General features: G+C 26.9%; 3 protein-coding genes across 6 annotated transcripts; 2 read left to right on the forward strand and 1 right to left on the reverse strand.

Moving 5' to 3' along the window:
* Positions 1-10: 10 nt before the first annotated feature.
* Positions 11-4,842, reverse strand: LOC113549493 (serine/arginine repetitive matrix protein 2). Of its 4 annotated transcripts, none has more exons than XM_026950824.1 (8): positions 4,282-4,601; positions 3,243-3,314; positions 3,065-3,176; positions 1,540-1,996; positions 1,307-1,464; positions 1,074-1,251; positions 760-1,007; positions 11-704 (listed from the first exon to the last, which is right to left on the reverse strand). In XM_026950824.1, the coding sequence occupies exons 2-8, from the start codon at positions 3,304-3,306 to the stop codon at positions 488-490; spliced, it is 1,434 nt and encodes a 477-aa protein (XP_026806625.1). In that variant the 5' UTR covers positions 3,307-3,314; positions 4,282-4,601; the 3' UTR covers positions 11-487. The 4 variants fall into 4 exon arrangements, with proteins under 4 accessions (XP_026806625.1, XP_026806621.1, XP_026806623.1 ...); XM_026950820.1 differs by lacking the exon at positions 4,282-4,601 and adding an exon at positions 3,457-3,746; XM_026950822.1 differs by lacking the exon at positions 4,282-4,601 and adding an exon at positions 4,611-4,842 and having other exon boundaries at positions 12-704.
* A 3,441-nt stretch (positions 4,843-8,283) lies between these two features.
* On the forward strand, positions 8,284-14,010 carry LOC113560742. Its single transcript, XM_026966797.1, has 12 exons — positions 8,284-8,666; positions 9,746-9,918; positions 10,742-10,842; positions 10,943-11,083; positions 11,155-11,313; positions 11,372-11,503; positions 11,673-11,739; positions 12,825-12,889; positions 12,965-13,071; positions 13,167-13,287; positions 13,385-13,513; positions 13,812-14,010. The coding sequence occupies exons 1-12, from the start codon at positions 8,427-8,429 to the stop codon at positions 13,943-13,945; spliced, it is 1,569 nt and encodes a 522-aa protein (XP_026822598.1). The 5' UTR covers positions 8,284-8,426; the 3' UTR covers positions 13,946-14,010.
* A 991-nt stretch (positions 14,011-15,001) lies between these two features.
* Positions 15,002-20,167, forward strand: LOC113548003 (nuA4 complex subunit EAF3 homolog). The gene is made up of 9 exons (XM_026948630.1): positions 15,002-15,155; positions 16,115-16,316; positions 16,399-16,577; positions 16,646-17,910; positions 17,980-18,053; positions 18,111-18,216; positions 18,918-19,038; positions 19,654-19,738; positions 20,033-20,167. The coding sequence occupies exons 1-9, from the start codon at positions 15,125-15,127 to the stop codon at positions 20,091-20,093; spliced, it is 2,124 nt and encodes a 707-aa protein (XP_026804431.1). The 5' UTR covers positions 15,002-15,124; the 3' UTR covers positions 20,094-20,167.
* The last annotated feature ends 1,125 nt before the right edge of the window (positions 20,168-21,292 follow it).

A 21,292-nucleotide genomic window follows, 5' to 3' on the forward strand; every position in this document is an offset into this window, starting at 1 on the left:
ATATTTTGTTATACACGATAAACATATTTTCTACTCATTAAATTTTTTTCACATTATCTTTTACATAACAATTTCACTTTATGAGTAATTTACATGTTTACAAATAAGTAATAACAATACTCAAATTATATCTACTACATAAAAGCTGTGATTTTGTCAAAAATTATACGAAATTAATATATGTTATTATAACTCAATTTTGATTACCTACTTAATGATCTAGGTAAATATTTATAGTAAAAAACACTTATAAGCACACCAAAAGGAAAGCTGCTTAATTCATAGGTTTGTTGGTATCAAATGTGATATTTCATGAGTCATTATTTTTCAACAATTAATATATTTGTCTATGCACAGATCACAAGTTTTCATTGATAACTTTGTTTAACTGTTAATAATTTTCAATTATTGTTATTACTATATTTCATTACATATCATCGTCAGATTCCATATATTGCTGATGACCACGCATGGAGTTTTTCTCATGTCAGAATATAGGAGGCTCATCTCTATATCGTCTGTCTCTATACCTATCCAAATGAGCATCATATGCACGTTCTGCTTCTAACCAATCTTGGTATTTGTACCACCATTCTTCCCACTTGACATAATCAGTTAATGTAAGATCACCTAGATACCCTTGATCTTTATAATAAGCATAACGACCTTTAACATCTTCAATAGATGTACCTTCTGGTAATGACCTAATAAACACGCATGATTAATTTTGACAGTTAAATTTGATTTTCTAATATTTACCCTAAAGCTGGAGTAGGAAATGGATGAGGAGGTGAACCGATTTCAACTCTAAAATCGTCACCAGCTGTTACACGAAGACTCCTTTGAGGTAACTCATGGGCACGACCCATTTGAGCCATCTTACTAAAACGTTCAGATAATGTTAATTGACCTCCAGAAGAAGAACTCATAGGCATATCTGAACCACCAACACTAGATTCTTCTTCAGACATTGATTCTACCTTTATTGTTGGTTGATGTAAAACAGCCTAAAAGATTAACACATTATATAAAACTATAAAATATAATTTAATATAAAAATAATATATGTATACAGTTTCAATTTGTGAAGACTTTGATCTATGTGATTTTTTCTTTTTGTGCGATTTCACTTTCTTGATACGTTTAGTTTTAGTAGTTATAGGCTCTGGAAGTGGACCAGCCTTAGGTAATCCAGTAGTAGAACTTACTTCTACTACAGGTGTGTACCTTGGTACTGAAAATGATCTTGATCTAAAATTAAATTAAAATATTAATAACTCAAAAAAATACAAAAGTAACTAATTACCTAGAACGTTCATGTATGGGAATAACAGGTCTGGACATTTTTGGAGATTTTGGCCTAGCTAATGGTTCTGGTGGTGGTTCACGTCTAGTAGCAGGTATTCTAGCTTCACATACCGAACAATGAGAATCTGAACATGAACTTACACTTGATGAACGTACCTAAATTATTAATTAATAATTATATAGTCTTATATAGTAAAAAAAATAGCTTTTCTTATAAAATTAAAAATATACCTCTTCAGCTGATGATGTTCGAATACGTTTAAGACCATGTTTTTTAGACCCTCTTCTTTTGGGAGGTGGTGATGTTATTCCTATTCTACGGTTGCGACCAAGTAAAGGAGATCTACGTCTTCTACTCAATGATCTAGACCTCCTGATACGTGAACCATTGGCTGTTGGTGACTCTGAAGTAGACCTACGTCTTCTTCTAGAATGTAAAGTTAAAGGAGACTTCCTTGTTCGGTATGGTGAACGGCGTCTATTTAATGGAGAACCTCTTCTAAGTGATAACGATCGACGTGATCTCCTTAAATCAGGAGACCGTGAAAGTGGTTTACGTCGCTTATGAGAAGGAGATCTACGCATAGATGTTCGGGAACAACTAGAAGAAAAGCTACTAGATGAACGCCTACTGATTGATCTAGATCTTCGATCACTATACATTTCTTTAAAACCAGAATGTTTCCATCTATGACAAAAATGTATACTTAAATAAGTTATATGCATATAAATAATATTAAACGCTAGCTAAATTAAACATAAAATAATATAGTATTTAATTTAAAAAACAAAATACCTCTCATAATACTATTATAATAATAAAAATATCACGATTACCATACTCCATTTTAAAAGAGAATACACTAGTTCTGCATACTTTTTTACCTTTCTACCTGTGCTGTTATGTGGGAGTGTATGCCGCCTGATGTAAACCTGGTTTATTCTTTTTTAGGGCAGAGTATATAATACTAGTCTGTCCAGCAAGAGAACGCGCCGATTCTGTGCAACCCTCCGCGTCACCATGCTATCAAAACTGGTTTGCTTATGGCTGGGTATCATTGGGGAATGCGCAGAAAAACTGATTTTGGTCGGAGTGCGGCGCGTTCTTTTGCTGGACAGAGTATAAATAGTGTTGTACTGATAAAAATCTCTTTGACAATTTTAAAATTAATGAACTTTAATACTACTATAGATTTTTATTTTTTTTGTTAAAATCAAAATTAAAATTCTATTTTCTTGATAACTTGTTTGTTAAAACTGCTAAAGGAATAAGAAAAAGTGTTGTATAAAATTATCCTGAAATCAACATGGATATTAAATTTATTGATGTATATCTACCTAATACATATAACATTAAGATAAAGAAAATTAATTTTAAAGAGTTGCAAATGAAAATAAATAATATATTATTAATTAATAATTATTACCTAATTAGATTTCAAATCATTGAAATCATTAAAATTAAATGATTTTTTAGAAATAAAGCACTTAATGAAATAAAAAAAACTCAAGTAGACAGTTTTTTGTAATATTAAGTGTAAAATTATCAAAAATTCTTAAATATTAAATGTGTATAAAACTAGATTTTGTCAAAAAAATAATTCTTTACAGTTGAACTAATTTTACTTTATTCTTTATAATATAAATATGTAAAATATTATATTATATACTAAATATAAAAATTTAAATGCATCATTAATCTAATAATTATAATTTAAAACTTATAATATAGACATCATAAAAAGATTTAGTATACCTGTTTGGATCTTTTTCTTCAGCTTCTAAGACTTTGTTAATCCAATATTGACTTTGGTCTCTATCTTTCCGAGCTCTCTTAACAACATTTTCCAATTCTCTTCTTGGTGATTCTAGAGTTAGATATAACACAATTGTAAAGTATTTAAATTTCAAAATCCTTACAAATTTTAAAATACCTTTAGATCTAGCACGACTTGATGAAGCTCTCTTATCACCTCTATGCCTTTCATTTCTAGACATGTTCAATCCTATAAAACATTACATAATACCATATTATAAAACATTAAAAACAATAAGTAAATGTTATCAATATATTATCATATGTAACACAACATGGCCATTAAATAATATGATTATATGTAATTGAACAATTTTTGACGTACTTCATACCATTAGTCGAGCTGTCAGAATTACTTGGATTCATATACGCCCAGATGATGAGTCGCGACTCATAAATGAAAACACCGAACGAAAGGAATTCAATGGATTTCGATATAATAGGATGTTTAGTACTCAGTTACTATTGTTTTTAATGGTTAAAAGCAAATTATTAGGTACATATTATATAAGTAGAAAATATCAATTAGATTACATTTCATTATTTATGATATGTAGTACCTACTTTTGATAAACTCAATATTTAAACTATTTCAGTTTAATTTGATACTAACAACACAACCTTAAGTGTAAAAAAAAATGTTTTCATGAGTTATAATAATAAATTTATGCAATAGGTATTTAACATGAAAAATATAAATTGATTATATGAGTATGAATATTTTTTAAAACACTATTATAATCAAGTGAATTTATAATTAAAAATTAATTATATACATTATTGAAAATGATAGGCTACTAGGAATGTCTACTAAATTACAATTGGGCATAAATCTTATAGCGATAAGAATACCTATATAAATACAGGTAACAGATAATTTCACAAATTTCTGCATAAAATTAAAAATATTCAATTTACTTATGTTTATAGCATTGAGTTAGGATAATTATCCAAGAAAGGTAAAAGAAAACAAACAGATAATGAATACATTTTAAGATATATTGGTTGGATACAAATTAGCAAAACGGTTTGCTAAGGCTTAAATATATAATATACTACTAGCAGCATTACATATGCAATTAAGTTTTGAAATAAACTTAATATAAAATCATAGAACATGTCGAACATAATACGAATGAGAATTATTGAGAAGTTACCCGTACGCTCCGGCAAGCGAAATATCCACTAGATTCGCGACGACCGAACGGCAAACGGATTTTAATTCGACGAACGGCCCCCGGCAATACGCGCCGGTCGGAGGCACAGTGTAATAGCGTCGCGCAATCATTATACAATAATCGGACGGAAACGGCTCGCGAACAGCTCGACGGATCGGATGACTTAACATTCTACGTGCACGCTCTTAACAAGTACGTAATTTTATTTTTTTTTATTTTAATTACAATAACATTAGAACGTAGATCATGAAAAAAAATTAAAAATAAAAATCATTTCAGCCATTCCAGATTGCCAACAAAATACATACTTATTGAACCAACGAACGTGTCACTTTTTTACTTTTAATATTACGAATTTAGTTTTTCACACACAACACCAAACAGATGAGAACACCAATCGAACTCGAAAAATACATTCACAATCCCATTGGAATGTGATTGATGTATAACCGACCGAGCTTTTTTCACATTAAAAGCGTCTTCGAAACGATAATGATTTACATAACAGTAATAGGCAGCAGCTACATAAAAAAAAAACACAAACCCAGCAATAATTAATAAAAAAAAAAATAAAAACATCGACCCTAGAATAGCACTACAGGCTGTCTCAGACGAGTGCAACAGACTCTACAGTGTTGCCACTACCGACTATAATCAGCTGCTGAAGTCTAATATTTTAATATTGTACCTAATGAATCACTATAATATTATAATTATTATAATATTAGTAGTTAGTACCTATACTTACCCAACTTGACACTCAATTACCATTTTTGGTATGCGTTTTTTTTTTTTAATTCAAAAAAAGCACCAGACAAATGAGGGTACAAGCCAGTACAGTACTTAACTGGCTAGGACTTTGCAAAGGATGTTTTTCTGCAGATGACCAATTTCTGGACATTTTCTAATCACTTCCGACTTAGTCCCGAGATCGCCAACTCCGGGGCGTCGAAGGAAGCTTGCAAACACCGGGATCGAGTTACACTAGGCATTGGTAACTAATACGATAATACCAAAAATGTATGATCTAATAATATAACGCGGCTGTGATTTTATTATTATTATTATTATAACTATAATAAATTATTCATCATCGTCGTCGTCGCCACAAAACCATATCGCTAATTTAGAATGTAATAGTTTCAGTCTTACAAGGGACTAAAGTCCTGAAAACCAATTTTTAAAATAAACAATATGAGACAAAGCCCTCTACATTTCCCACCCCATACGAGTATCACTAGTTTAACAGTCACAAAAAGAATTCTGTAAAATCGAAGTTAAAAATAAACTATAACATACCAAATTTACTTTACCACACCCCACACGGACTTAAGCAAATTAAAAAAAAACAGTATTGTAACTTAGGTAAGTATATCAAGTATATATTACGTATAGTGTATACCATCTATCATCGTGCACCTGTCTAACAACAGAATATCCTTGGAGTATAAGCACAATTTGAGGGAGGCTTGGGTGTGCATAGCACCCCCAATTTTGAAATTAGCACCTGAAAATTGTTTCATGTTAATTTATATTTTAATTTTTAATAGTAACAGTCATCCATATCCTCAAGATAACATTATAAAAAAAGTTAGAGAAGCTTCCTCAGTTTTTTCATTGAAATTGCGCCCCTGCTCCGGAGACTCACAGCCTTTAACTGGCAATGTGGCAATTTTATAAACTTATAAGAGATTCATATAGGACCCTGAGTTTTTGGCACTGAGTTGTGGGAGCAACTACTCGTATAGTCACTTTAGTCGTGTTATTTTCACTGGCAATGTTGAGGTCTGTAGAACCTTGTCTATGATTTGCGACCGGAACAGGAAGACCTAGGGGAAGAATATACTCAACAACTTAACTGGTAAAGTCTACTAGTACTTTAGTTATGATTTTATAACTCTATAATTTAGTATAACTTTTAGTATTAAGCCTGATTCACAGCTGTTATCTTTCATGTATAGTGTGTGTGTCTGTTAGATTTTATGATTTTAGTATGAATTACTTATGAGAAATGGACTAATTTTTACTACAAAAAAATGATATGTAAATAATTAATATAATAATTATAATCATCAGTATAAGGATTTTCTTATAAACTTGCTTATGTAGAGAAAGTAATCAATGGTATTATTGATAGTAGTGACAAACTGAGGACACGATTGTGTTTATAAACCCTACATCTATGTAGAGTAAATAAGGATAGATAAACTACAAAATTATGTGTGGTATTCCATGCGTCAAGCAAAACTGAACAGGCATATTAATGATGTAATAAAAAATCAAGGGCCCGGTTAAACTGAACTGGATAAAGAAATATAAAATATCGTAGGTTTTACAATACGTACATAAATATGCGTTTTTGATGATAATATAACAAAAATGTACCATCAAATAATAGGTTGACATGGGTTGGGAAATCGCATCATAATTACCAATGAATGTTGAGGTGATTTATCGAAAATTAAAAACTTAGAATTTATCGTTTTTGTATTGTCACAATAAATAATAAAAGTAATGGTTAGCTTTCAAGCTATTAAATACTCATAAACTTTATCAGAAAAAACTAATAATGGCTTAATATAAACTATAACGACTTACGATTTTTCCATAGACCGTCTAAAAGGTGACTTTTCTATATCATAATTCATAAATCATAACTTAAGACTTAACGTATACGAAACAATTGAATATACCTAAACAGAAAAAAGGAGAATTCAATATGACAAAATGGATATAATACGGCAAATAAGTCCCAATTACTAAGAATTAAAAATATTCCTAATGTTGTTTCAAATATATTTACGTTTGATTTTGGTAAAAATCGTATAGTTATTTTGGGAACCCACAGTGATGATATTATAAAAATTAACAGATAATAAAGGTGTAGCTAAATTGCCTACACAACCCGCCGCGTCATCGATATGGTGTATGATTATAATATTATTTTGTTTCGAAAAAAAGAGCCGTATTAAAGTCTAAATAAATCTATATTTAAAAACTACTTTGTAGTGCGTTTTATAAATTTAAAAACCGCTTGGCTATTAGATAAATAGTTCCAGAGGTGATCATTATTACTATGTATTGTGTATACATATTATAACTAAACGAAGATACATAAATTTTCAAAAAATAAAAACTTTAAAAAAATGCGAAATGGAGTTGCCATTGACCTGTTGGCCACCACTGCTCTACACAACATATATTTTTCACATTTCTAAAAAAAAAAAAATACTAAAGCATATTCATTTTGAGGACTGAAAAAGGTCTTTACTTTAGAATGAAATATACAGAATACGATACCATAACCTTAGCACCCCCCCCCTATAAAATAATCCTAGATTCACCACTGATTATAACAAATAACTTATAAGTTTATAACCATATAGTAAATATTTATTAGAGTTGACAATTACTATAAAATATAACGTATATCGTGCTGGGTGAGGGTGAATTTCGTAATACTCGTATATTACTTACTATATAGTGCCACACAAGATGAAATAAAATTAGGTAATAACATGTCTTGTTTCTGTAATAATTTATGTCAGCTTTATAAGTGCTTAATAATTAATTTTACTTTTTATACTAATTAATATCTACCTATAATCTATATATATGTATTTGTATTTGTAATTTGTACATATAATTATAAAAATGGAATTTATTTTAATATACAAATAAATAAATACTGGTTGGTTGTTTAACCATGTTCATCCCATTTGTGTGTTTATAAATTATACATTATATATTGATTTGCTAGTTTTCAAAATTTTCCAAAAAAATCAAAATTTAAATAGCTGCTTAAAAATGAGATAAAAAAAATTAACTTGTATTTCTAATATTTAGAATTGTGTTGTTATTATTTGTATATATATAAATATGTATATTATGTGTGTAAGTATAGGTATTAGGTCGAGTACAAAATGGTGTGTATATCGATCGAGACATCCGCCACCTATCGGCAACAGAAGTAATACGAGAACGTAGTGGTGGTGACGGCAGTGCTATTCGCTGTGCACCATCCACGCTCACGCACGTTGTGCGCGCACATAACATAATATTAAATTATATTGTACAATAAAATACAGTGCGACGTACGCCGAGTTTTATTTATTCGAGATAGTATGACACCTGTCGGTTTTCTGTTCATTTGTGCGGCGGTGTGCGCAGGGATGGCCGCCACCGTCGATCCGTTTGGATGCGTGAACAGGTTCGAAGTGCATGACGATAAGATTATCCGGACGGAAGACTCGAAAAAGCTGGGCGCAAAGTTCATAGACTCGGTGGAACAGCACGACCGTGCCGAGTGTCTAGAACTGTGCTGTCGAACGTCCCGATGTGACGTATTCGTGTTTGAAGAAAAAGTAAAACTATAAAATAATTCATCATTTATTAAATTATTAATGAATATTATGAATTAATGTCTAATTGCTTATATAAATACATATAAGATAAAATGTCACGACTCGTGGCCACAATCCAAAATGTCCAGACTATTGTGCTAATGTGACCCACCAGACGTCCCTCATTGTAAAGAAGGACTGTCTCAAATTTAAAGAATGAGTATTGAGTACTCCAATTTTGTAGGATTTATTATAAAATTAAATGCCAATTGTATTTTTTTTAATGTAAGTTTTTACTCTTAATAAAAATGCAGTACTAGTCAAATGATTTTGTCATTATTTTTATATTTAATTTTAATTTTTTGGAGGAAGAGGGCTTATTGTAACTTAGACCTGTCAGTTACGATCAAAATCCGAAATAACATTAATTTATACCTAATTAAAAAATAAATATAAAACAATTTTTTCAATCTATAAGTAGGTACTAGGTACTACACATAAGTAATTAGTTTTTAATAGTTAATACCGTGGCTTAAAAAAAAAAAAAGCAAAAAAAAAAATAAGCATTTAAACTAGTTGTGAACAAAATTTGAATATTGAGATGTTTTTTTAATCTTTACACTATGTTGAGTAAATAAATGCGAGTATTTAATTACTAGTTATGTATATTTTATATCTTATAAATAGATGATAATATACTAAAATGCTAAATCTAAATGATGTTCTTAATATATGAATAAATTAATTAATTAATACAATAATACGTATAACAATATTACATAATATACTCAACACTCGTCATTACTCATTGTTTCTAATATCTGCTATCGTACTCTTAATTTTTGAACAATTCTAATAAAATATCAACTTATAATTAATTATTTTTAATTTCTTAAAATTATTTTTATAATTAGTTATTACTCTATACACAAAAGTGACTGCATCTAACATTCAATATATCATACTAAATTTACTATATGACCATAAACGAGCAGATATTAATATATTAATATGTACATTTAGGAGAGGGCACTCTTAGCATTAAAGATTAAATAATATTTTATAGTTACATTTATTATTTGAATTTCGATTTTATTTAGTCACCTGGGACATGTTACCTGTTTGAATGTGGACCATCAGATGATTTTAAATGCAAATTCACCAATCATAAGAACTATAGCAGTGCATTAATGTTGTCCAGACATGCAGCAGAATTGGAAAATCAGATTAAGCTTACGCAAATTGAACATGAGCATGAACTCATTCAACTCAAGTAAGTAAAAACACAAAGGAAGTTATAAGATAGTGTGTTTATGGCCTCTTATCAAATATCATGATACACCATATTCATTGACTACCGATGAAATTGTATACATTTATCAACATCTTTTATTTTCTATTTTGGTCAATTATTATGACCAATAAGTAGATAGGTAGATATATCATATATGTATAAACTGCAGTAGCGTATACACGGGGAAGTGTTTATCCCTTCCCATTGTATTTTTTTCATCATATGTAATTACTAAAAATATCTAAAAATGAATAAAGTTAAAAAAATTATAATATTATATAAATTCTATTTTTAAATTAGATATTGTTCTATGATTAAAATAAATTTTTATTAACAAATATAATATTTTAATGTATTGATGTATAAATTTGTATATATTTTTTTAATGTAAACCCCCATTCCTTTGAAAATAACTGTGTATGTCATTGATAAATTGCAGTACTGCACTCTTGCACTGTGAAAATAAAAATTAATCTTTACAATTGTATTAATTGTATTTTTGATTTGGTGCTTAACACTTTATCACCTTATTTTAATAAAATTATATCGCCGTAGAATTTTTATCACGAATTGACTATTATAAATTATAATATTATTCCGATTTTTACATCGACTATACAATGTAAGTATTCTTAACGTAAGTCGTAAATAATTTATTTTTAGAACTGACAAAAACTATAATAACATAATGCATGCATGTATGCATTCATTTATAAATTATAACACATGAGTTTTTGACCTATTGCATAATAAATCTCAATTCCGAAAACATCTAACATAATTTTTGTTTTGTATTATTTAGGAAAATAACTTCATTTACAACATCTTCGACAACTGTTATACCAATCTCAAATATTAATAAAGAAACAGAAATAACTATTCCACAAGACAAACATTCTGAAAGTAAAATAAGTCATTTTTTAATATGATTAAAAAACAAATGCAAATTATACTTTAGATCAATGACTTAAAAATTCTTTTTTTTTTTTTAATTATGTTAAAGGAACACCCAGGTGTAGCAGATATCAATTTGAATGTAAAACATCCAGCGAATGTATTGCGATTTACAATGCTTGTGATGGAATACCTCAATGCAGCGATGGTAGTGATGAAGCTCTTGAACTGGCTTGTCCGACCACTCCAAGTAAAATTACTGAATCAATAATAAGTATACTTAAAGTTTAACATAAAATTTACTTATTTGTACAAAAACAGGCAAACAAGTACTCATGAAAGATGTAAATTATGGATTGCCACAAGGAAATAATTACATACAAACATTACCAATCCCGAACAAACCAATGGATATAACGGGACAACAAGTAAATCAACCAATTCAACAATACCAATGGAAGAATCAACAACCGATATTTAGTTAGTTAGAAATATATAAGCATTTCCAACATCAAAATTAACATTATTTTTCTTCAAGGTTCTAATGTAAACTACAATAATGTAAAAGTAGATAAACCTACTTATGGCAATAACTTGGCGTCTTCTCAGTACGGAAGGGAAGGCGAAGGGCTCAAATGGACAGGTCAAGATATGGTTCACCAAAATTACGGTTTGATAATTTGATATACATATACATAATATATACATATAAGGTGTAACAAAACTATTTATTAAACTTCCATTACAAATGTTACTTTAATTGTTAAATAGTTCTGATACACCCTGTATATTCAATATTGATTAATTTGATAAAATATTTATTCTAATTAATTTTATAGGGAATAATCGAATATTCACACATGTTAATGGAGGAATTTTACCAGACTATAATCGGCAACAAAATAAGTAAGATTAAAAAAATTGCGAGCACTTAGATGGCCATTATAATGAATGTGTTAAATTTAAATTCAATGATATATCATTGCATAAGAAAAACGATTCTGAACAGAGACGATCTGTTAACCTATATATGTTATTACTCATTAAAGTAATTTATAATAAATATAATGAATTAATTAATACAATTGGTTGAATTAATTTTTGCTAAAAACAATGATTTGAAAATATGAAGTATCATTGGAAATTTTTGAAATTACAACAAAATATCAAACATTAATATTGAAGCAAAATATAGATAGAACAATTTAAAAAGAATCTTATACAAAGTTTTAAAATCTTAAATATTAAAATAACATTTATATGAATTTAAAATAATTTGATACATTTCGCAATTTCTAAATTTTAACTTTCGACATAATGTTATGACAGTGTATTTTTATAGTACTTATGGGGAAATTTGTATTAATTTTTGAAGTTTTTTAACCGAATGGCAAACGATAAATGATTTATTAAAATAAAAAGCATACAAATTCCCGTTATTCCGTAACTTTTTTTTGTTCTTCCCAGTTAGTTATTAATTTTTTTATTTTCTACCTCCAAAGTACTAACTAAATTCAGTTTTCTACCACAAACCATCTCTAAAGTGAAAAATCGAATTATTTTTATTTCCTAAAATAGCGATGGAGGTACAAAAACATACACACATCATTGAAAAATCAATGCTCAATCATTGCTTCGCTCAGAAACTTAAATAGATAAAAATAATAAAAAAGATGTTGGTGCTCATCCATACTTTTAGAAAAAGTACACGCAATTATATATAGAGAGAAATAATTATCTGAATTAATTTTAGTGTATTAGGTTGCATTAGTTATGTTGAAAAATAATTGTAAAAAATGTATGATACCTAATAATTTATTGTTTCATGCATTTAATTTTACTAACAATACTGTTAATATATTAATTATATGCTTATCCAATTTTATATTTTATATTAAACTTTCGTTTTAAATAATTTAATATGAAGCTATATATTTATCATTTACACGTAATTTCAAAATAGGATTTTAAATAATTTAAATCTGTTTTAGCATGCCGATTAGAGTATATAAAATTGAATCAGGGATGAATCATGAATTCCATCATTTTAACACAGGTAATTTATCTAATGGCTTTATTAAAAATTAAAAATTATGCTTTCAATAGGCAATAAAAATTTTGAATATTATAGGTGATAAAACTAATTATCAAAATCAAAACAATCCAGATTATTTCTACGAAGAACTGAGACCTAAGGTTATGCTTGGCGTGGATCAGTCAAATAACATCCCTCAACTAGTGAGTTTAAATAATTAAATATATTCATGTATAAACCTTAACTATCTTTTTTTTATAATTGACAAATTAAAATAATATAACTTTGGTAATTTTAGGGTTCTGATTATCAGAGGCCAATTCAATTAGAAGTTAAAAAATCTGAAATGTTAATAACTGAAAAACCAATAGTTCAAAAACTTATTATCAATGAAACCTCTACTCAATCAACAACAACAGGTTAATATAACATTATTTTAAAAATGTTGATAATGAAACTATACTTAATCCAAACTGTGAACAGTTTTAACTTAGTTATACGGTTTTACTATTTTAGATTCTCATTTGCATCGAAAATTAGTACAACCCCTGACAGATGACTCTAATGTTCGTGAAGTGTATTTTGAAAGTAGCGATGATGGTTATGCAATAATGCCAAATGGAGCATTCATTTCTCTTGTTTTAGGTAACAACAATATATTATTTAAAAAAATTATGTATAAATACTTTTATCATTTCAGCATATTATAAACTGTAAAAATTAAAACCGACAATTTCATAACAGCTTAACTAATTAAGTATTTAAACTTTAAAATTACAAACTATTTATATCATATATAACTAGGTACCTATCAATAATAAAAAATCACAATCCAAAATCATACAAAGATAAACCTAGAATGTACATTACCTATTTATTAATTATTGCAGTTATCAGTTATATCGCTTATCTATATTTTTCTAACATCCATCAATTATTTCAGGTGTTATTGCATCGAGTATAATGATAATTGTGATTGGTTGTCGATTAAGAGTAATGCGTAATCGTCATCGAAAAGGAAGTAAACAATCATACGCTCATGATGCAGACTTTTTAATTAATGGCATGTATTTATAAATGTGTATTAACAAAAATTGGAAACGCATATTGTGATTTATGAACATATATTATTTTTTTTTTAATTAAGAAGAAACACTATTTTATTTAATATTTATACATACTTACCTATTATTATTTACTATAATATTGTGTTAAGTATTAGATTTTTATAATATTAATTTCCTGTTCTGAAATATTATTTGGCTTTAAAACACTATAGTGTTGTTTTAAAGAAGACAAATAAATCAATAAAATTTGTAAATATTAAGTAGGTATATATTTCATTCCATTCTTTCCAACTACATACGTGGTAACATAGTAGGTGTGGTAGTACCACTTATAAAATATAGAACTCATTACATTTATACTACTGTATTGTAATGTATATAGACGGTGTCTCATAAAAAAAAAAAACGCCGGATTTAAAACTGATCTAGATCAAATTTATTTTTGTAAAAATAACAAAAAACACATAAAATTCTCTTCAAAAGAGGTTGAGGTTTAAATATAAAAAATATCTGGCATATGCCAGACATACGATCACTCGGTCTATGAAATTAGTATATATTATTACTTATTATTATAAGTATATTATTATTACTATATGTCTATATATACAATGTATAAAATATTTTTAAAGTAGAACAAAATAACGAAAGAATAAAGTATATACTTATACTATGGTTTGTATATTGTATTAAACCGTGATGGTTTATAAACCGGTTATTTTGTTAATTACCCGAACTATATTAACACACTAGAGAACGCAAAACATACAATTATATACATCCTAACATAGTAATTAGTAACATACTATTATGTAACCATTGTAACTAAACGGCTAAAATACATCTTTTACACGATTTAAGATATCTTAAATCATGATCTTTGAACAAGATTATCCACGTGTAATGCCTAATAAAAGTCGTAGCTGTAATCCGTGCGATGCACTGCGCCCGTGCGTGCTATCAATTGATTAGCACGATTAATGATATCTTAAGCCGTGATAATCAGTTATCAGTGTTATCATTCATAAATATTATGATGCTGATCTGAATTCCGATGATAATAAATATAAAGTAAATAAACAATACAGAAATCTATATTTCTGAATCGGCATCTTCTATATTGTTTTACATTTTATTATTAAAACCTTATACAATTATATTTAGTTGTTACTTAATCGTTTAGCAAATAATGGCGGCAGATAACTACCGATTTGCAGAAAGTAAGTGGATGAAAATATGTATTTACAAATTATACATAACCGGTGGCGGACTATTAAAAAATATCCGGCCGGTATAGTCCGTCAATGCACGTAAGCATTAAATATGCTTGATTCTTCAAGTATAAGAGATAATCACTACATGTTTTTAAACTATTTATCTTATAATATTGCTTTTTGTGTGATTATATTTATGTTACATATTATAATATTTTGGCTGCGACACACTATAATATTATGTTACAGGGTAGGTCCAAGTGTGTCATGAAGTATATTAAACAAGTACAAATTTTAATTTAAAATGTATTTTTGAATAAATAGTTAATAATGATCAACTATTAATTTGATTACCTATTAATATGTTTACTACAATTAATGCCAAATTATATTTTGTACCTTATTATTAAATTTACTTCATTTTGGTTAGTGTTATAAATAACTATTTGGTTTTAGTTAGTATCTTATCTTCTAGTATAATTTTATAAATATACGCAAGTTTTATATTAGTATTTCAATTTTTCAATTTTTAAGAATTATTGACTAATGTTTTTAGCACAATTTATTTGTACTTGTATTAAGTATTGATTAACAAGTAATTTAAATATTCAGTTTATTGGTATATTTACATAAACCATGAATTTTAAACTGTTTGATTGTATATTGTATAACAGTATAATACAGAGTATAATATATAATTTATCCTTATGAATTGTAGGTACAAGTTTATAATGTTAATAATAGTACTATAATTGATATTCTTTGGTAATATATATTTTAGTTTTTAAATATTTATAATAGTTTAATATGCTTTTTACTTTTTTTTTAAACTTTTTTTTAAATACAAACTTGTTATTATTATTTAGAGTAAATGTAATAGTCATTAGGTACTGAATTCAAATAAATTAAGAATAAAATGTTAATAAATTACTTAAATATTAAATAAACAATGATTTTTTTAATAGGTGATAGTTTACTATGTTATCACGGACCAATGTTATATGAAGCGAAATGTTTAAAAAGAAGGAAGGCAAATGATGGTAAAGCACAATATTTTATTCATTACAAAGGCTGGAATAGTAAATGGGAAGAATGGGTAGACGACAATCGAGTATTGACTGTCAATACTGCCAATATGAACAAAATGGCATCATTAAAAGAAATACAGTAAGAAATTAATAATTTCTAATAATATATTAAAATTTTAATTATTATTAAAAATTCCAATTTTTACATATTTTATACATAGTTCAAATACAAAAAAAAGTGGAGCAAAACGTTCTATCACTATAGTTAAAGAAGAAACAATACGGAATGTTGTAACGCCTCCAATCAAGGGAAAAAAACGGAAATATTCAGAAATGTCATCTGAATTAAATCAAATAGTAAATGTTCCATCACCAACAGAATCAAAACCAAAGAAACGAGGCAATTTATTTTTAACTAAATAATTACTTTATTCTGAACATTTAACAGAATTTTTTTTTTCTAACTAGGCCGTCCTCCTAAAATTATTACTCTTAAAACTGAAGAAACTGATGCAACAAAATCAGTTGATACAACTGTAGTAACTGAAACAACTGAAGTAACAGAATCAGCTGAAACAACTGGAGAAAATAAAGTGATTAACAAAGTAACTAAAGAAACTAAAGAAGTAGCTAAAGAAAAAGACAATGTCAAAAAAGAAAGTAACACCACAATAGAAGATGTTGTTAAAAAAGAAGACTCGACTAAAAAAGTACACACTCCTAAAAAAGAAGACACTCCTAAGAAAGAAGATACTCTTAAAAAAGAATGTACCCCTAAGAAAGAAGATACTCCTAAGAAAGAAGACACTCCTAAGAAAGAAGACACTCCTAAGAAAGAAGACATTTCTAAGAAAGACGACACTCCTAAGAAAGAATACACTCCTAAAAAAGAAGATACTCCTAAAAATGAAAACATTCCTAACATAGATGACACTTCTATAAAAGAAGACACTCCCAACACAGATGAAACTCCAAAAAAAGAAATCGATCCTAAAAAGGTTGGAGTAACTAAAATAATTAATGAAGTAACCGAAGAAATTGAAAAATCCGAAGAAGTTTTAGATACTGAAAAAAATGAAGCAAATGAAGATATTGAAGTTACTAAAGAAGTTAAAGATACCGAAGAAGAAGAAGAAGAAGTAGGAAGAGAAGAAGAGGAGGAGGAGGAAGAAGAAGTAGAAGATGATGATGTTGAAACTACTAAAACAGTAGATGAAGAAATTAAAGTACCTGAAGAAGTTGAAAAAGCTACTAAAGAACTTGAAGAAACTAAATTTGTTGAACCATGTAAAGGATCTAAAGATGTTGAAGGAATTGAAACAATCAAAGAAATTGAAAGATCTGAAACAGTTGAAAGAACTGAAGACATTGAAGAAACTGAAACTGAAAATATGGAAGAATTTGAATCGATTGAAGGTTCTGAAGAAGAAGATCTTGAAGCTGAAGAGTTTGAAGCTGAGGAACTTGACGCATATGATGAAACTGAAGAATTTGAAGAAACTGATACAGATGAAGAGATTGAAACAGATGAAGAGTCTGAAGATGATGAAGAAACTAAAGCTTATTTATCGAAGTTAACTGAAGCTTTTTCAAAACTTGTAGATACTGAAAAGACAGACGATACATTTACTGTTCCAGCTCCAGTAATAAAAATAATACCAGTAATCAATATACCAGATATCATAAAAAGAAGAATTGCTTTTGATCATTTTATGATTGTGAAAAACAATAAAGTAAATTTAATATTGATTTAGTAGAATACAAATTGAATTGTTTTTGTTTAACTGTTTGCTTGTTTTTAGGTAATAAAATTTTCAAAAACAATCACTATCGAAAATTTGGTACAAGATTTTATGAATTCACTGCCTGAATCTATGTAATTATACAATTATTTATTTACATTTTTCCAATATAAACATTATTATTGTTTTAGAGAGTCAATGTTCAATATTGGTACAACGATAATACAGTATTTCAATGTTCTTATACATTCACGATTATTGTATCCGCCAGAGAAAGAAATGGACATACGTAATACGGTAATAAAAAAATGCAAATAAATACATAGTTTAAATTCAAATAATATTGCTTCATAGAAGTGCTTTTTTAAAAAAACATACTAAAATGTTTCTTGTAGGAAAGGTCCAAAAACGTTGATATAGTTTTTTAATATTTCTTGGTATCAGTATGATGCAAGATATCAAATATTATATTTATATACATAAATTGATTTTAAATCAAAAAGATTAAATGTTTATATTTTGTAGATAGTGTAAATAATTAATGTAACAATGTAAGACATTTATTATTTTAGAATATAACTGATTTATGTATTATATTTATTATAGCTCATACCAAAATTCTGAGTGTTCATTAAAATAATTTCTTTATTATTCAAAACTAAATATATTTTTTAATATTAGATAATTTATCCCTGTTATTCCATTTATTATTTTAAAATATTTATGTAATTACATCTAATTTCAATCTAATAATTTACTATAAAACATTAAAAATATATAGTTTTAACAAAATTAATATGTAGAACTATTGCAGCAAATCTATATAATATTTTAAATTTTGAATGGAGCCAATATTTGAAACAATATTACTTTCAAATAAATGTATTATTTACAATACACACAACCAAAATGAACCGCAGTATATTGATTAAATTTGTTTGTGGTTGTGATAATACTTATACTTTATAATAATGATTATATTTATGTGTATGTCATAGGCAATACAATTTTTAGACGACAATACAAATTTTGGTGAAGAATACCACTTTAGTAAAATGTTGTATCCTCAAAAAATGTGGCATTTGGTGTATGGACCTACATATCTACTACGATTATTTGGTTTGTATAAATCCATAATAATTTTACTTTAAAAATAATAAATAATTTTATATATTATAGCCATGCATAGACAACATAAATTCATTTTTCTATACAAAAGATGGTGAACTTATGATACACCTTTTTTTGAAAAATCATTAATTGCTTGGTGTTTAGATAAGTAGTTTTTCTATATTCTGCTTTACTGTGATATCATAAACATCTATTTCAACTGGAATAAATGATAATAACAAGTGCAAATTTATTGTTTTATATTGCTGTTTTTTTAGAATTTTTCTAGGCATCAAACACTTAAAAGAAATGTATTTCATAAACTCTATTTAAATTTAGGTTTTTCACTAATTCTTTCAATACAATATACCATCACAATCTTCATTATTTTTAACTCTGGTACAGTATTATAATAATGAATGGATATTTTTCATTCTTCCTAAATAGTATTTTGATAAAAGTTGTCTTATGTAGTAAATATAATAAAATAATCACTACAAATAATTAAAATGATAAAAAAATATACTAAGGGTCATTACTGCTATACTGTTCATATTTCTATATTAGATGAGTTATATCATATTTTTACTTAAATTATGTAATTATATGCATTTTGTTTTTCAGTTTTATTACCTGAAATTGTATCATCCTATAATTATATTGAGACTGATATAGCTAATGTTATTGAAAAGTTTGAAGATTTTATGAAGTAAGTATTAATTTATAAATATAATAAAAAAAAATTAATTTAGTATTTGAACTATTTAGTTAATCAAAATTTTATATTAAAATATTGTCACCAAGCACTTTGTATATTTACTTGCCTGACATTTTCTGGTAAAACAATATTTTTAAGAAATAATACCCAATAGTTTAAGTTTATACAAATATTATTCAGATTACACATTGATGGCTATTATTAGACCCAGTCCGGTCTTAACAATACTTTAAAATAATTTATTAATATATTAATATTAAGTTATATAAATAATTATTTTTTCAGATTTATTGAAATCAATTTTGATCAATATTTCTCAAACGTTGAATATACTGATAATAAATAAAGAATTGACTGCGATGTATTTAAAGAAAAAAATATTACATTACAAAATAATTAAATAGTTGATAAATTAAGAACGTAATTTGTGTACTATATACATTAAATATGTATATAATTAAAATTAATTATATTAATAATTTATAATTTTAGTCATTTCCTTTTTTTTTTTTACAGTCAAATAACAATAATTTGTTTAATTTTAATTGTATTCACTATGATAATAATTATAATATATCAAATAAATATAGTTATATTTTTTAATACTGTGTATTTATAGTTTACCTATTTAAACTGTATTATGGTAAAATATTCAGCATGTCTGTCAATCCTTGTACAAAAAAAAAGTTTTAGTAATAAATAGCATGTTACTAGATATTTTTCTCTGCAAAGAAAATTGAGTAATCAGATATGGTTTTGTATATCACCGAGGATGATGGCCAATGAATATTCAATTGATATAGAATAGATTCCAATAAATAGCATTATATGAAATCGGTTATTAGTCAGAAAAAAGTTGTATCCATTCCAAAAATATATCTATCTATATGTCAAAAAAAAAATTAATTTCATCGATAAATTACAATTGGCGTGATCTATCTTGAGTTTGGAACATGATATTACAGGTACAAAATAAAAATGGAAATACTAAGAAACCTGATTTAACGAATATCTATATATTATGGGCACCTCTTTCAACAAACAAAATTATTATATTCTGGCAAACAAATAGGCATTCCAGTGTATTTTAACCTATCTAGAATAGATTCTTTTTATTGTGGAAATGGATAGTTATATCCAGGGCTCGGAACTTAAAGCACTTAAAATCATTAAAATAAGCGCTTATAAACATCATTATAAGCATTTAAAAAACTTAAATTTGAGTAAAATGTTTAATCAAAAAAAAAAAACTTTCTTTTTATATAATAAATAGGTAATAGATTTAATTTGTAACAGTGTTTAAAAAAATATAAATACAGACTACTAAAAACATTAAAACAAAATGATTAGGAAAAGTTTTTAACTAAAAATAAAAATAAATAAATAAATCTTTTTAGAATCTTTATAAAATCAAACTTCACTTTTAAGACATTTTGCCTTAATGTTTATAGATTTTGCGAGGGATCTTCTGAAAAAAACCATAAAAAGTAGAAAAACTGGTCATAAAAGCAAAAATAATCTAAAAAACTGGAAATAAACATCTTT

The sequence above is a fragment of the Rhopalosiphum maidis genome, chromosome 1, assembly GCF_003676215.2.
Source record: "Rhopalosiphum maidis isolate BTI-1 chromosome 1, ASM367621v3, whole genome shotgun sequence".
Lineage (NCBI taxonomy): Eukaryota > Metazoa > Arthropoda > Insecta > Hemiptera > Aphididae > Rhopalosiphum > Rhopalosiphum maidis.